We start from the raw sequence: 18199 nt of genomic DNA on the forward strand, positions 1-18199 counted from the left end.
GTAGGTTCAACGCCAAAGACCGATTAATCGGTCATAGACCACAGAGCAACATAGACATGCATATGCATAAAGTTCAATTTCAGTTTTGAGACTTCGGTGACGTGTTTTGTGTTTGACACGGCGCCGAAAAGGTAAAATCATTTTAAAATGGAACAGAGATGGATTTCTTTTGTTTAGTAAAATTTTCAAAAAAAAAAAATTAAATTTTATTTCCTTGTAAGTTTAATTTTACTGGCAAATTTTAGATATTTTTCTTAAATGGCTGGGCCTTAGGAGGCTATAGCTGTAGGCTTTCTAGTCAGTGATAGTGATAGGGCATGTGATAGCACATGCACAAATATTGATTTCTTTAAGAAAATTCCTTATAGGGCTAAATTGGGACGAAAATAAAAGCAGATGATAACATAATCAAACTGACTTGATTATTGTCTATTTTACTTTACAAATAAAGAGAAAATAAATCACAATCAAGCACTTTTGCTTGCGATGATCCTCGCAACTTGCCGGGCCATAGCCCCTTTTTGGCCCTAGAGCAAAATACGCGCCGTCTTCCCGCCATGTCTTCATTTGGCATCATCACCAACTCATAATTTCCTGCATGAATCAGTTTGATATGTTTCTAGAGCACACTCAAATACCCAAATTTTTTTTTTTTTGCATATATCTTACAGCTGTAAGGATTCTCCCAACTGTTTTTTGATGTTTTTTTAAACTAGTTAATGACGTAAACTCCATTTTGCACCAATAACATGAGTGTGATTTTTTCACGAATCACCAGTGTGTACTTTTAAATGCGTTTTTAAGTGAGCATCTTGCTTATAAGCCTTTTTACATATTTCACAAACAAAAGGTTTTTCCCCAGTGTGTACTCGTTGGTGCCTCGTCAAGTCCCGGTTGCACATGAACGTTTTGTTGCATATGTCGCAGGCATATTGCGCTTTTTCCCCGGTGTGGATGCGTCTATGCGAAACTAAACCTCCCGAACTTTTAAACTTCTTGTCGCAATATTTGCAGGAGTACGGTGTCTCCCCAGTGTGTGATCGTTTATGTACAATTAAATGAGTTGATCTTTTAAACTGCATTAAACACATATTGCAGACGTAAGGTCTCTCCCCCGTGTGTGTGAGTATATGATCATTTAAATGACCTTTTTGTGAAAACTTTTTATTACACGTCTCACATGGAAAGTTTTTTGCGCCGGTGTGTGATAATTCGTGTCTGATTAAAGCACTCCGTTTTGAAAACACTTTTGTACATATATTGCATGGGTAAACCTTGTTTTTGTATTTCGAGTGCATCTTTATATGGCGAACCAAGAAATGTTTTCGTTGATATACTTTGCCGCAAATGTCACACTCATATCTGTGTCGCTCCGCGGTATCCAGGCCACAGGCAAGCAGCAGGCTCGGTTCCTCTGAAACAAATAACCCAAACTTATAGCATCAAATTATGCATTAAATAAAAATAAATAAAATAAAAAAGCCTTTATTTCCATATTTCCAATTTTACATTAAAAGTTTTTGCGTGTTGTTAGTAATTTTCTTATAGCTAGTAGTTAGTGTTAAGTTTGTGTATGTTATTTACTAATTTAATTTAATTTGGACCCCTCTTTGAGTGGAGGCCTCCTCTAATTCTCTCCATTTTTCTTTCCCTGCAGTTTCATGTCATTTTGTAGTGTTTTTCTGCGTACAGGTTCTTCATTTGTTTTGAAATTGTTTTTTTGTTCAAGTTTCTGTTGTGTAGTTTTTTGTTGTTTAGTTTCGCTGGGATTACTGGTTAGAGTTTTGTTGCGCATGATTTGTTTAAAATTATGCATTATGACACTGAAATAGTAGAGAAAGTGACGGAGCCCTACAGTGGTGAAGGCCGGATTCGAACCGCTAGGCCACCTCGCCACGACGGAATGAGGAAACGAACTGTTGATTAGAATACATTCGGTTCGCGATGTAGCGTTTTCACCACCCGGAACTCCTCTTTCGTCTACAAAATTTTTCCCTAGTCTAAATAAATATCTTATTGAGCTGTATCCAAGCAAGCCTTAACGAGTACTTTGTAAAATTAAATGTAAGATAAAATGTATTGCATGCTAGTTTCTTATTGTAAATATTTTAATTTAATTTATGCTACAACAATCTGGTAAAATTGTATTGAGACAATGTTAATGTACCATCTTATGTAAACATACAATTTATGGCAAATAAATAAATGAAATGAGATGAGCTAGGAAACTTCGACAGATACTGGTGGAGTGCAGCACAGAATAGGAAATAATGGAAAAACTGGGGGAGGCATTTTCCGCACACGCGACATGCAAATAAATACATATTGTATAAAATTGTAATTTAATATAATTGTAAAAAAAGCATGAAATAAAGGCTATTACTACTATTACTATACTATACAGCAATTTCTGGAGAATAGAAATTGATTTTTAAATGAAATTTGGGCATGATTAATTTCTGCTTCAAGGTGATAAGAAGATTTTTGTCAGTCATTATCACATTATATTTTAATTTTTATTTTTATTTTTATCAATGTTTTTTATATTTTTTCATTTTTATTTTATATTTTGTAATGTGATAAAATATGGGTTTTAAGACCTGAAATAAATGATTTTGTGTGTATTTCTTAAATTAATTGAATTTTAAGTATGTTACTGACATGCAAAATATGGATGATTATGCTGGAAAATACAGACACAAAATATTAGCGTCATCAAGTTAAGTCAGTGGCATCATTAAGTTAAACTGAATAAATCACAGAAAAAACAAGGGATGACTCACCGGTCGGAGGTGCCTTGTGTGGCATCTGCACTGTCTCCGGGCCCAGCATGAGCTCATCCATGACCATGCAGTTTGCATACAGCTCTTCGTCCAGCAAGGGTTCTGCCTTCACATCCAATGCTACTTTCTTCTCATTTAGACTTTCCTCAATGTCTGGAGCTTCCTTATTGTCTAGATTGTCTTCCTCTATTTCTAGTTCTACCTTCATATCTAAAGTTTTCTCAAGAGCATCAATGGCTGTTGTTGAAATATTCTGAGATTCTTCTGTTGTATTTAGAGCTTCTTTTTTCTCTGTGACAAGCCCTGCCAATCAACCAAACAAAGGTTATTGGTGTTTAGATGATTGCAAAAAATTTAAGACTAAGAAATTATTGAATTACTTTTAACCAGAAAAGGAGTTAGTTATAGGTATAGTCACAGTTGATATAACTTGTAACTCATCCAATGATATAGTTGACAAATGTATGTATGTAAACACTTTATTGTACATAAGACAGGTTAAAATACAATGAAAGTAAATATATAAAATGTACAAAGGCGAACTTATCCCTTGTAAGGGCTCTCTTCCAGTCAACCTTTGAGCAATTGAGAGTAAATTAAATAAAACATGATAGACGTAACATACCCGGGTATGTCCTTAAACTACGTCCAAAAGAGAGGTATGGGCACTGTGAATGACATCTCGCTTTGTGAGGTAGGGCACAGGACAGCGGATGTCATTCCAGATCTAGAGCAGAGCCCAACTGGAGAGGTACCTCCACCTTACAGAAAACCGCAGCCAAATAACACTAGACCCTACTAATAGTGTTGTGTTCCTGCCGGTGAGTAAGGTTGCCAGAGCTCGAGGGAGAGGAGTGTTAGGGTCGGCAACGCGCATGTAACTCCTCTGGAGTTGCAGGCGTACATAGGCTACGGAGACTGCTTAACATCAGGCGGGCCGTATGCTTGTTTGCCACCGACGTAGTATTAAAAAAAAAAACACGTACGAACACTATGTACAAAGAAGTTAACTATGATTTAATTATTACGCAAGTAAATAATTATATACATGTTCAATTTCTTGTTTATATCCTGTGCTGTCAGCCAGGGTACAAGAGTAGCACAGTTTTTGGAAGAACTTTTGTATCTACCACTACCACGTTATTTTATTGTTGTTGGTAGATGGCCCATTATGGAAACAAAAAAGCATGTTTGGTTAATTTAAATGCTATAAAACCAGGATGTAGAGACAACCAGCCGACCGTAACCATGGCAACGAATGACAAGAAAAAGTTGATTCATCCTAATACAATTTGCATTGATTCAACATACAAATACAATTTGCATCGATTCAACATACAAATTGTGTCTACATTTTGGCAACTACCTACTCTAACATAATTCCTAATACAGTCAGCAGCAGAAGTTGCTAAGCGGGCAAGGTGTTCAAAATGATCTTGACGCTACTTTATTGTTAAGAGCCCATCAACATTCTCACTAGAGCCACTGGTAAATAATAGTGTACTGTATTTTGTATTTAGGTACCTTTTGAATACAATATAATAGTTTTTACGTTGCTGGATTCGTCAATCTATGCATCCAAAGTTAAAACAACCGTTTTTGTTTTGAGTTCATAGATTGTTCAAAATCATAATGTATTCAAAAGGTACCTAAATACAAAAAACAGTACGTAGCGGCCCCTTTTTTGGAATATCAATCGTTAATTTTAAATAATCACAATTATTTAACAGTGGCGCTAGTGAGCATGTTGATTGGCTCTTAAGGGTATAAGAGCGTGTCAAGGTAATTGTGAACACCTCGCCCGCTTAGCAACTTCTGCAGCAGACTGCACATCTGATACACTCACCGTGGCCGTCGTAGTTGGACTCGGGGTCGTCTTCCCACGAGGGCTCCTCTTTAACCTTAACCCACACTTCCATTTCTGTCTGATGATAGACGTGTTGATGAAACTTGGCACTGTAAGTCAGGGGATAAATTACGAGTTCTTCACGATCAGGAGTCCAATGTAATGATGTACTGTGCCCATGTAGTGTACACAAAACAAAGGTACTAACAAAATGACTTGTTGACTTAAGTAACACAAGTCGAGTAGGTCACTAGTTATTTATTGATAGAATATTTATGATTATAACACTGCTTTAAGATATTTATTATTTTGATTTCTATTCGTTCGGCCTGACCTAATAATTGTATTTATTTTATTTCCTCATTGGCTCGGCCCAAAATTCGATTCGATATACATGCGACCCAATACCTATGCGTGCGACGTTGCGACTGTCACTTGTCATGAGTGTCATGACTTGTCATCTTGTCAATGTCTAGATGCCCTAGATGGTTTCACGTTCCGCTACACGCATCATCTACAATTTCTAGTTTAGGGCGATGAAATAAAAACTAGTTCTACAAAGAAAAGTCTGCAACGATTTTGATAGCATACGCAGTGCAAGTGTTATTTAAACGTCATAATTTCATAAAAGATTGACGTTTAAAATAACACTTACACTGCGTGTGCTATCAAAATCGCTGCACTTTTCTTGGTCTAATTTAATTACCAATTGATGAATTTTCATGTAATTCAATTACAAACAATTCAATTACATGCAATTCAGTTGGTAATTAAATTACACAAGTAATTAATTGCGCCCAACACTGCTAATAGTCATACTTGTTATGAACAAAATGCTGCACTTCATGATAAAAGCAAGCCGCTTTGCACAGTGATAGTAGGGACCAAACTGAGCGATTTGACCCGCAGCAGCGGCAGTTTCACCCCTTAGGAACAGAGATGGCGCCACTTCTTTAATAAATATTTCAAAAAATTCTACAAGCTAAACCAATGAACCGATTTAAATATTTAATATCTCAAATGAAAGCGCATTATATACATTACTTTTAAAAAAATACTCAAAAAATATATACTGATTACTTTTGATAAAAACGGGAATTTTAAGTTTGTTTTTTTACTCGATTGATAGTTTTTACTTGATTTCTCAAAAAAATTGTATGTAATATGAATAGTTTAATGCATGTATATATTACTGAATAAATAACAAGTATTATAAAAAAAAACCGACACCGATATCTCTCATACTTCTCGAAATATGAAAGTTTGAATGTGAGTGTAAATTTCTTGAAGATATATTGCAAATAATTCTACAAGCTAAACTATTCGACCGATTTTAATGTTTAATATCTCAAATAAAAGCTCATTATTTATACTACTTATAAAAAAATATTCAAAAAACATATACTGAATACTTTTGGCAAAAAACGGCATCTTAAGTTTTTTTTCTTACTCGATTGATAGTTTTTACTTGATTTCATAAAAAAAATTATGGAACATGAATAGTTTAATAAATATATATATAGTACTGAGTATATAAAAGTATTACAAAAAAACCCGACACCCATACCTTTCATTCTTCACGAAATATTTAAGTTCAATTATGCACGTTCTTACAAATAAATTCTTTAAAAGAAATCTTCAACCGCAGTAAGTGCACTGATTTTAATATGAAATGTGTCATATGAAAAGTAATCACCCAAATTATTTTAATAAATAAAAAATTAATAAAAAAAACTGAATAAAGTTTTTTCCTGGTGCTGAATTACAAAAAAATATAACAAATCTAAAATAAGGAATTATTTTTATTTAAAGTGACTACATTTGTAAACAAAAACTTAAATGTCCTCTTCGGGTTCACCGGTAGATGTAGAACTGAAAAAAAAGTCGTTTTGAGAAGTACTCGTACCATTTCAATACTACAAAATCACCGATCATACATGAACTGGTTGCTGTAGATTACTGTTGGAAATTTTTTGTGCCTGTAGATTTACTGTTGAATTATTTTTGTGCCTAGTTGATTACCATTAAACCTATAATTTTGTGCCAGACCTATAATCAGTGGTCAGCATGCAAAATAACTCTGGATTGAAAATTACATTAACTTACTTTTGATTTGTACAGCCACCTTTGCATGATTTACACTGGGCTGTGCATGGTAAGCTGACGCGACGACACTCACAACGCATAGTTTCGCAGCCAGATTTGCAGCCACAATGGTCCAAGAGGCTTAATTGCGACCAAATCGCTGTAACTGCCGACCATTCCGGAGTCCAACTCTCTTTTTCCTCAGTCCATCCCCAAGAAGATGGTCATGGTATGGAAACTTCTGGTTTCATAGCGTTTCCCCATATATGGCCCGCTTGGTAAGCGGCTCGAAGTGCATGTTTATAGAGAGCAGCTGATGTAGGTGGCAGGCTTGACACAAGCTTGTTTTTTGAAGCAAACAAATATTTGTGAACTTCATTTACGTTTATGTGTTCCGTTTGGCCAAACAATAACACAAATCTAGGGTTACTTTATACTAAAATTAAAATATGTAGTTACACACCTGACAACTGACAAAATCAAAAACTTAAAAGTTGACATACTCCTATTTTCCCGTCTTTTTATAGTGGCCAGAGAAAGGCAGCTTGATCTGAACGAATTCTTCCAGTACGAAAACCAAATTTGTCAATCTTCGTTGTCAGTCAATGGAGGGCGTCGTTCAGGGAACAAATCTGATTTGGCCGAGAAATTAGAACCTGCCAACCCTGCCACCTACATCAGCTGCTCTCTATAAACATGCACTTCGAGCAGCTTACCAAGAGGGCCATATATGGGGAAACGCTCTGAAACTAGAAGTTTTCATACCATGTACATCTTTTTGGGGATGGACTGAGGAAAAAGAGAGTTGGACTCCGGAATGGTTGGCATTTACAGCGATTTGGTCTCAATTAAGCCTCTTGGACCATTGTGGCTGCAAATCTGGCTGCGAAACTATGCATTGTGGGTGTCGTCGCGTCAGCTGGCCATGCACAGCCCAGTGTAAATCATGCAAATGTGGCTGTACAAATCAAAAGTAAGTTAATGTAATTTTCAATCCAGGGTTATTTTGCATGCTGACCACTAATTATAGGTCTGGCACAAAATTATAGGTTTAATGGTTATCAACTAGGCACAAAAATAATTCAACAGTAATCTACAGCAACCAGTTCATGTATGATCAGTGATTTTGTAGTATTGGAATGGTACGAGTACTTAACAAAACGACTTTTCTTTTTCAGTTTTACATATAATTTGACATCACCTAATAATAATTAGTTGCCCGTTTATTTTTGTATTTAATACACTGACAATTACCTGATTCAATTCGGCTTATATGTATAAAAACTACTAAATTGACCTACTTTTATATTATACACATAGATTTAAGATTAGATCCTAAGTATGCATGTAATATTGCTATGCCCCCACGGGAATTTTTAATACCTATAAAACCATGGTTGCAATAAATAAATATGAAATATGAACCCGAAGAGGACATTTAAGTTTTTTGTTTACAAATGTAGTCACTTTAAATAAAAATAATTCCTAATTAAAGATTTGTTATATTTTTTTGTAATTCACCACCAGGAAAAAACTTTATTCAGTTTTTATTTATATTTTTTTTATTTATTAAAATAAATTGGGTGATTTCTTTTCATATGACACATTTCATATTAAAAGCAGTGCACTTACTGCGGTAGAAGATTTCTTTTAAAGGATTTATTTGTAAGAACGTGCATAATTGAACTTAAATATTTCGTGAAGAATGAAAGGTATGGGTGTCGGGTTTTTTTGTAATACTTTTATATATTCAGTACTATATATATATTTATTAAACTATTCATGTTCCATAATATTTTTTTAAGAAATCAAGTAAAAACTATCAATCGAGTAAGAAAAAAAACTTAAGATACCGTTTTTTGCCAAAAGGGTTCAGTATATGTTTTATGAGTATTTTTTTTATAAGTATTGTATATAAAGAGCTTTTATTTGAGATATTAAACATTGAAATCGGTCAAATAGTTAAGCTTGTAGAATTTTTTGAAATATATTTTGAAGTAATTTACACTCACATTCAAACTTTTATATTTCGTGAAGTATGAGAGGTATCGGTGTCGGGTTTTTTTTATAATACTTGTTATTTATTCAGTAATATATACATGCATTAAGCTATTCATGTTCTATACAATTTTTTTGAGAAACCAAGTAAAAACTATCAATCGAGTAAAAAAAAACTTAAGATGCCGTTTTTTGTCGAAAGTAATCAGTATATATTTTTTGAGTATTTTTTTAAAAGTAATGTATATAATGAGCTTTCATTTGAGATATTAAACATTAAAATCGGTTCATTGGTTTAGCTTGTAGAATTTTTTGAAATATTTTTTAAAGAAGTGGCGCCATCTCTGTTCCTAAGGGGTGAAACTTGCGCTGCTGCGGGTCAAGTCACTCAGTTTGGTCCCTACTAGCACTGTGCAAAGCGGCTTGCTTTTATCATGAAGTGCAGCATCCGGGCAAAAAATGGCCATAACAAGTATGACTATAAGTAAGAGCAAGTAATTTAATCGATCTGCCGCAGTCAGATTGTAAGATACGGCATTTTACAAACGGCGTGGTCAAAAAACAATGACGACGTCGTTTGTAAACGGCGGATTCTTACAATTTGACTATAACTGCGACAGATCGATCAAATGCCTTATTGTACTTATTGCAAATCGGGAAGGAAGACAAGGTGTGTACACCGTAGCGTAGTGAATAAGTATATGCTCTTTGGTGTACTGTACAAGACAAGAGAAATGGGGCTCGAGAAAACCTACATCGGGTTTTCTTAACAAGAGAATATAATTTTAATAACAAAACTTCCGTGAGACACAGACATATTAAATATATTAATAACGGGTCACTCACGTATTTTAAGTCGAAAACGCTCGACATGTTTCACTCCGTACCGAGGAGCGTCATCAGGAGCTTGCATCGACGGTGACGGACCGGCGCAGACTGCGGGCCGCAGACCTCCACGAGCACATACGTAGTATGAAGAACAGGGATAGCCGGGGTTCTGCGGTGACGGAACACGTATTGGATTCGGATTCGACTCACTATATACGTTTCGATAAGGTAACCGTGCTGGCGAAAGAAAAGTTAGTGATTCAGCGAAAAGTACGGGAGGCTATCGAAATTAGTCGTCATCCGAATTTTAACCGTGATTGTGGTTGGTCAGTGCCTCCGAGCTGGAAAACTTTTGGGTACTACGTCGGTGGACAGTGTGGATGAACCATTAGCGAATGACGTAGTGAGCGTTGTGTGCAACCCATCATTTGACAATAATGCCGTAAACGAGGGTAGTTTCTCGCCTCCCCCTGCCGCCACCGGCGCCCGCGCTCCTGATGACGCTCCTCGGTACGGAGTGAAACATGTCGAGCGTTTTCGACTTAAAATACGTGAGTGACCCGTTATTAATATATTTAATTAAGAGAATATAACACTAGGTTCACTAAGCTATCACCAAAAATAAAGATATCGAACCGATAAAGATTTCTCAAATAGGTACCTGGATTCGTTCATTCGTTGTGGCGTTTATAAGTGTCTAAATCGTTAACAATGGATGAAGTTGTTCCTTGTGACGGTATGAGATGCGGGACAGTTATTACGAAACATAATTTTCGGCTTGCCTTACCTCCAAAACTCTAGGCACGCCATAGTGCCTGGTCAAGGGCCTGATACTCTTTGATAGAGAGAGATAGTCTTATTGCGATTCCTATAAGAGGAAAGAGAAAATAGTGCCATCCTTTGTCTTTATCACCGACCGGGCATTTTTTCATGGTCGGGTTATGGCATCATAGCAAGGAGGCGATGGCGAAATACCGAAATTTATAAGAGTGAAAGAGAAAAAGGATTATGCTGCTATACATGAAACTCAATACATGAATATGTCGGTGTACTTCCTTTTTGGCGAAATTTATTTCGCCAAATTTCACTTGGCAACCAACTTTTCGCCAAAGTTTCATTTGGCAAACCAATCGTTGGCATAACATGACTTCGCAACCATTTCATTTCCCAACCCCATACTTGCGAAATGAAAATGACGTACTAGGTTGCGTTAGGTTAGGTTGGATTATGTAAATTTGCGAAATGAAATTTCGCCCAACTAAAAATATGGGATAAATAGTTTGGGAACTGAAAGTTTGTCAAGTAATTTTCGCCGAAACATCAGTAAACCGAATATATCTTTCTCTTACCCCTGGTCGCTCGGTTTCATGTCTATAACTACTTGTATATACTATATGTCTATGTGCCTGGTCCATAGTGGCTGTCGTATTGACAGTTCGAAATTGCAGTTATTTGTGTAACAAGAGAGCAAAGTTCGTTTTGATTATCGTGCGTGTTATAAGTCTCGAGCACGCCAGAGATTCTGAAAAGACTTATTGCCCCGGAGCCGGATACTTACTGTTTCACGCCAAACATTAAAAAATAAAAGTCTCAACGACAACACACGTTATACTGATATTTTTTCTTAAAAAAAACGAATACTTATCTAATAGGGTATATATTGGGACGTGAATAAAAACAGACGATAACATAATCAAACAGACTTGGGTATTTTCGACTTTACTTTCAAATGAAAGAAAAATAAATCACAACCAAGCACTTTTGCTTAAAATAAAATACACCCCGCGCGGTTCTTAATGTCTTCACGTCACAAACTCATCATCATGCATGAATCAGTTAGATATAGGCTTCGCTTGTTGAACACTTCACATAAAAAAGTATTTTCTTAGTGTGAGTTATTTGATTTTTTTAACTAGTTCATGCTGTTAACTCCATTATGCACCAGGTGATTTTTTCACCAATCACCAGTGTGTATTTTTGAATGAGTTTTTAAGTGAGCATCTTGCTTATAAGCCTTTTTACATATTTCACAAACAAAAGGTTTTTCCCCCGTGTGTACTCGTTGATGCCTCATCAGGTCCCGGCTGCCCGTAAACGTTTTGTTGCATATGTCGCAGGCATAGTGCGCTTTTTCCCCCGTGTGGATACGCCTGTGCGACACTAAACTTCCCGAACTACTAAACTTCTTTTCGCAGTATTCACAGGAGTACGGTGTCTCTCCAGTATGTGTTCGTTTATGTATAATTAAATGAGTTGACCTTCTGAACTGCATTGAACACATATTGCAGGCGTAAGGTCTCTCCCCCGTATGTGTGAGTTTATGATCCTGTAAATGGCCTTTTTGTGTAAACTTTTTATTACACGTCTCACATGAAAAGTTTTTTGCGCCGGTGTGTAATTGTTCATGTCTGTTTAGAACACTTATTCTCGAAAACCCCTTATTACATATTTTGCAGACATGAGGTTTTTCGGCTTCGTGGTTTTTCTCACTGTGGACGCGTCTGTGCGACATCAAACTTCCAGAATCTCTAAACTTCTTTTCGCAATATTCGCAGGAGTATGGTGTTTCTCCAGTATGTTTTCGTTTATGTATAATTAAATAACTTTGTTGTCTGTACCGCTTTGGACACATGTTACAGGCGTATGGCCTCTCACCCGTGTGTGTGAGTATATGTAGCTTTAAATTATTATTTTGAGTGAACTGTTTATTACACGTCTCACATGAAAATCTTTTCGCGCCAGTGTGTGACAGTTCATGTTTGTTCAAAGCACTCCGTTTTGAAAACACTTTCATACATACATTACATGGGTAAACCGTATTCTTGTACTTCGAGTGCAGCTTCATATGGCGAACCAGGAAATGTTTTCGTCGATAAACTTTGCCGCAAATGTCACACTCATATCTGTGTTGCTCTGCGGTGTCCAGGTTGCAGACAAGCAGGCTCGGTTCGTCTGAAACAAATAACCCAAACTTTTAACATCAAATTATACAGTTAAACAGAGGGGACTGATATCATGAGAAACATTTTATTATGAAAAGTTTCAGTCAGGTTTGTATTGAGAATCAAAGGCCTATAATATTACATGAAAGTACGAGTACTACAAAAATTTAACTTATTGAACTTATAGTAAACTAAAAAACTGAAACACGATATATTGTAACATGCCTATCCTGTATCAATGCAAATGCATGGGATTTTTATTGTTAGGCTCCAAATACGAAAGGAACTCCGGGGAATCAATAGATATGCACAAAAGTGGAAGTTCTCTCCGATGTTGAGGTTAAGCCTTCTGAATACTGTTATGGACAGTTTAGATTGTCCAATAGTCAAAAAGTGGAACACCATGCACATGGCAACAGGAGTGCTGTTGGGCTGAGTTAGTTATTTAAGTAGTAGTTTTAGTTTAATTTAAGGGTCTCCGGGAAGCTCGGTTCTCCATACAAACGTAGTTCCGCTCTCATTTTAAAACGACTAGCTAGATTGCTCTAAAACTTTGATTACTTACAATAGGATAAGGTATATCTATGTCTGTAATTAGTTTATATAGCTTCAGATACCATAGTTAGAAAAATACAGCGAATTTAAGTTTTTCATACAAAACTTGCTCTATTTCGTTTGTTTTATAAACTGGAGCTATATAAACTAATTTCAGACCTAGATATACCTCATATCATTGTATGTACAAAGTTTCATTACAACCCAACACATAGTTTTAAAATGAGAGCGGAACTACGTTTGTATGGGAAGGTGCAATTCGGCCGAGCTTGCCGGAGCCTTTTAAGTTATTGTAATATACCTATGGACTGATGCTACCATTCTTGGTTATGCGATGGTTTGTATGGGCGATGTCAAATGTTTGTGTGGCGTTACTATTTCATACGGTGCAACAGTTTAAACTGATTGATGATGTTGCGTTGATGACTACAGTTTAAGTCAAAAAGCTTGCAATCAAACCTTAAACCATTAGTTCCGTGTTACATTATCTTAAAAAATATTTTTTAATACAGTTGCTCAAAAAGTGGTACTTTTTGTGGCTGCGTAGCGTGCGAGAAGCTCAATTTCTCGAACTAGTGCTTTTTACTTTTTAGTTCCAAACTATACTTTCGAAACGCAGTTAAAATTGAATTTAGCGCGGAGCAGGTACCAGGGCCTCATGAGTTATGAGGAGGTGTCGTTGACCAACCCGCGCCGGGCCCGCGGCGGCCGCGGCCGGGGCGCGCACGAGTATGAAGGTATCGCGGGCTGCGGCAGCTCGCGTATCGCGGGCTGTATAGGTACTTTTGGTTTTGGTTTGGTTTGGTGGTATGATTCTACTAATGATATATTAATTTATTATTTTTTCGCAATTGTATTAAAAAACGTCGTTTACAACACGTGTGAAATGTCTTTTTCCACTAGTTGTAAAATGTACTATTACATGGCCATAATTAGTGATAAAAAAAAATGTTTTTGAATGATCTCTCCACAAGGTTGTTTTTAGAAAAAACGTATAAAAATTATATAAAACAATTGTAAGAACAATAAAACATTATTTAGAAGACGCCTTGAAATGTAACATTTTGAACTAAAATGTATGACATGAACTTGACTAAAGCAAAATTCTTACCTTTTAAAGGCGTTTAAAAAAAAAATTTTTTTCATATATAGATAACTAAATGAAACATAAACCAAACAATTTTTTATTTTTAGATTAGTTTTTTTTTTGTTGTATGAGATCAAATTCTAGAATCTAGAGATTCTAGAGCAATCTGAGCAATGTTAAGCGACCAGTAAATAATGAGCAAGTTAGTTAAATTTTGGCACATAGATTACTATTACTACTTCATAGAACATAGAACTGGCTACCGCAGACTCACCTCTCGACAACCTCACAGCCGCTCTGAAGTGTTGCTCTTTTGATGTATTGTGCGTGCGGCCGTTGTAGGGCCCACTAAATGAGTTGGCAAGTCCCCACCTGTTTTTCACAATTTTGAGACTGATTGTCACGGCAGGTGTCCGCTAGTCTCTCCCATAACCCATTATCCAGTCCATCGAACTTGCATATCAATAGCCTATGACTTTAGTTCCTATCGCAGCACAAAAGTGTTGCACTGCAATAGTCTTTGCACCTGGCGGGGACCATCTCTGGATGTATCATATTGTGCGCTCGGGGATGGTATCCGCCACATGTATCCCTTGCTTTTAGATTAAGTTGTCTTAAAGGGCCTCTGCACTGTTGGCTTCGGCCCCACGCACGCCTCCCAAAGGTCTGGGACCCCATGGTCCCGAGATATGGTAAATACATACAAATAAATAATAAATAAAATACAGATACAATATATTAGCTCCTAGCATCATAAAGTTGATTTGAATAAATCACAGAAATAACCAGGTCCGAGACAACTCACCATTCAGCCCCACCTTATGGGGCATCTGCACTGCCTCTGGGCCCAGCACGAGCTCGTCCTTGACCACACAGTTCGCATACAGCTCCTCGTCCAGCAAGGGCTCTGTCTTCTCATCCAGTACCATTTTTTTGAGCTTTATACTGTTCTCAAAATCTGGAGCTTCCTTCTTGTCTACATTTTCTTTCTCCATTTCTATTTCTTCTTTTATATCTATAGTTTTCTCAGTAACATCAACTTCTTTGTTTAAAATATTCTGACATTTTTCCATTGCATTTGGAGCTTCTTTTTTGGGCAGTGCGGACAAGATATCTAAGGACTGCCCGGCTTCTGTGACATGCCCTGTCAATCCAAACAAGAAAATGTTATCAGTATATTTTGGATAATTACAAACATGTCAAGTTAAGTTAGGCACAAATGAATTACTTTTAAGTTTTGACCAGAAAAGGAGGCATTAAGGCGCGGTAACGGCATCTTGTAACAAAATGGCCAGGCCCAGCTGGAAAAAGAAGAGCGGGAAGGCAAAGAAAAGATGGGCAGATGACATCGTACAGGCTGCAGGAAAAAAATGGATGGATGTTGCCACTGACAAAAAGAGGTGGAAACAGATGGAGGAGGCTTTTATACCCTTGGGGACCACTAATGTGGGATAAAGCTAAATAATAATAATAATAAGGCGCGGTAAGGCGTAGGCGTGGCGTCGTGTGCGCACTCATGCGCAGACTAGGTGATTTGCCTGCACTACACCGTTGTACAAGGTTTCGCGGCGCGCCGCGCGGCACAGCGGTGCCACGCCACTACGTAGCTTCCTAGCCAGCATGATAAAGATATTGAAAGTAGAGTGAGTGCTGGAAATCGCGTGAACGGGCACTTAACGCTTTTATGAGCAGCCAGAAGGTGTCGCAAAAGGCACGGTTGGCTGTGCATAGAGGGGTGCTGGTGCCTACACTTATGTATGGTAGCGAAAGTTGGGTATGGCAGAAGAGGCATCAGAGCCAAGTGAATGCAGTGGAAATGAGAGCGTTGAGAAGTGTATGTGGGGTGAGATTACAAGATAGAATTAGGAACAGTGTGATAAGGGAAAAGTGTGGACTGAGCGAAGACGTAGTGACAAAAATTGAGAAAGGTATGTTGAGATGGTTTGGACACATGGAAAGAATGAGTGAAAGGAGGCTAAGAAAGAGAGTGTATAAGGGAGAGGTAGAAACGGGAGTTGGAAGGGGCAGACCTCGGCGGACTTTCTCTGAAGAAAGGCCAGGTCAAGACCACCCTAAACCAGCGAGCGCGTATGAGAAATGTTATGAAAGTGAAGGAAGCGAAAGAGGTATGTCAGGATCGTAGCAAGTGGAAATCCGTGGTCTCTGCCTACCCCTCCGGGAAATAGGCGTGATTATATGTATGTATGTATGTAAAAAAAGCATACAGCAGCAGCAGTACAGGTTTTTAAAGGGTCAACAACGCGCGTGTAATAACTCTGGCGTTGCAGGCGTCCATAGGCTACGGTAACTACTTACCATCAGGCGGGCCGTATGCTTGATTGCCACCGACGTGGTACAAATATATATATATATATATATCTATATCTATTTTTTTTTTTTTTTAATCTGGTTTTTATGGAGGCTTTGGACACTCTAGGTGAACATGTCAGCCTCATGGGTGCTATCATAGTTCCCTACTCAAGGGAGAGGTCAATAAAGTGGTAAACACTGATTGCTTTGTCCGATATAGGCTCTGCCAACCAACAATTGATCTGTCCATTGTGCATGGAGCCCAGGCTACCAAAAATTCTTTTTCTCAAGTCCGAATTCCGGACGCATTCCAACAACACGTGAGACAAGTCACCAGTCTTCTGACAGTTTGCGCACAGTGGTGACGATTTAACACCCATCATGCACAGAAATTTGTTTGTAGGGATGTGTCCGGACCGGACTCGGAAAGCTGAGACTAACACTTTTCTAGAGAGGTTGGCAGAATCAAACCAGGGTATCCACAAGGGTCTATCTTGAATTGTTCTGTACCAGATTCCAACACCCCTTGATAAAGCTTGTTCTCCAAAATGGTATTCCCATTTCTGTAAACATCTTTTTTTAATTCTGGGAATTCCTTCACTTGAATATGGTATAGAATCGAGTACAGAGCCATCCATTACAGCGGTTTTAGCAAGCTTATCTACTGCCTCGTTTCCTACTAACCCTACGTGGGATACTATATCTAATTTGTAATGGTATTGTGGTATATGTGGATGTGGACCTTATGTAATAAGACTAATAAGGTCCAACAATGTACAGTTAGAGTGTTGCTGTTTGTACATCCTATACACTCACCCTCACCGTGGCCGTCATAGTCGGAACCGAGCTCTTCGTCGCATAAGAGCTCCACTTTCACCCACACTTCCATTTTTGTCCGATGATAGCCGAGTCGACGAAACTCGGTACTGCAACCCCTGAGTTGATAGATATCGAGATCTTCACGATGGAATCCGATATAGTGATGCTCTGTGCCCACTTAATTACACAAAACGATGGTACCTGCTTTGTAAATTAATGATAGAAACAAGAATTATTGATTCAGTTAACAAAAGTCGAGTGACTAAGTTATTCATTCATAGAAAATGGAACACTAAGTTAAAATAAAATAATATAGTATTCATTATTTTGCCTTCAGCTCGGCTCATATCATATGTCACTGTCACTGTCAGTCAGTGTCGCTGAAGAGGCTGAAGTAATGACTTCCGGTTCGAGCGCCATCTTGATAGTTAGCATCGTGATTAATTACTTTGTTTTTTGCTTATTAATATTGTTTAAAGTGTAATATCGATAGCTTATTATACAGTAAACTAATGTGGTAGTGTGCAGTGAATGGAGAATTAATTTTGAAGCGCGTTTAACCACCATCTTGGAGTCAACGGCCGGTAGTCCACGTGCTTCTTGTAAAGACTAGCTATCGATTTACAAGAGCTAACAAATCACCGTACACTGTCTTGTACAACCGTACAATTTTTGTCGTTTGTAAACCTCTCAATACCTTGATACTGGCGAAATAGTCCCACTGGGCTGAAGCCATAATTTTAAAAGAAGAAGAAGAAGAAGGCTGAAGTAATAATAATTAATAATATGTATGTAGTATGTACAGCCGCTCCAGACTACGCGGCGCGAAGCCGCGAACGCGAGTGTGGAGTCGATTTCGCTGATTAGCGAACTAGACTCCACTCGCGTTCGCGGCTTCGCGCCGTGATTCGCGCATGAGTGTGGAAGGTCCTTATAGTAAAAGAGA

General features: G+C 37.6%; 1 protein-coding gene across 1 annotated transcript; it reads right to left on the reverse strand.

The window, feature by feature from the left end:
- Positions 1-488: 488 nt before the first annotated feature.
- Positions 489-17601, reverse strand: LOC134751612 (zinc finger protein 271-like). Its single transcript, XM_063687089.1, has 7 exons — positions 17251-17601; positions 14930-15268; positions 11499-12492; positions 10177-10201; positions 4630-4852; positions 2784-3086; positions 489-1414 (listed from the first exon to the last, which is right to left on the reverse strand). Exons 1-7 carry the CDS (start codon positions 17321-17323, stop codon positions 765-767), a joined length of 2607 nt encoding a protein of 868 aa, XP_063543159.1. The 5' UTR covers positions 17324-17601; the 3' UTR covers positions 489-764.
- Positions 17602-18199: the final 598 nt, after the last annotated feature.

This window comes from Cydia strobilella, chromosome 22, assembly GCF_947568885.1.
Source record: "Cydia strobilella chromosome 22, ilCydStro3.1, whole genome shotgun sequence".
Classification (NCBI taxonomy): domain Eukaryota; kingdom Metazoa; phylum Arthropoda; class Insecta; order Lepidoptera; family Tortricidae; genus Cydia; species Cydia strobilella.

Bases quoted from the DNA above. Each gene is read 5' to 3' on its own strand.
- LOC134751612 (XM_063687089.1), bottom strand. From the start codon at position 17,323: ATGGAAGTGTGGGTGAAAGTGGAGCTCTTATGCGACGAAGAGCTCGGT. The intron at 15,269-17,250 runs GTGAGTGTATAG...TTGGATTGACAG, and splicing joins CTATGACGGCCACGGTGAGG to GGCATGTCACAGAAGCCGGG. The intron at 4,853-10,176 runs GTTCGATATCTT...GTGTTACTTAAG, and splicing joins TATTTGAGAAATCTTTATCG to TCAACAAGTCATTTTGTTAG.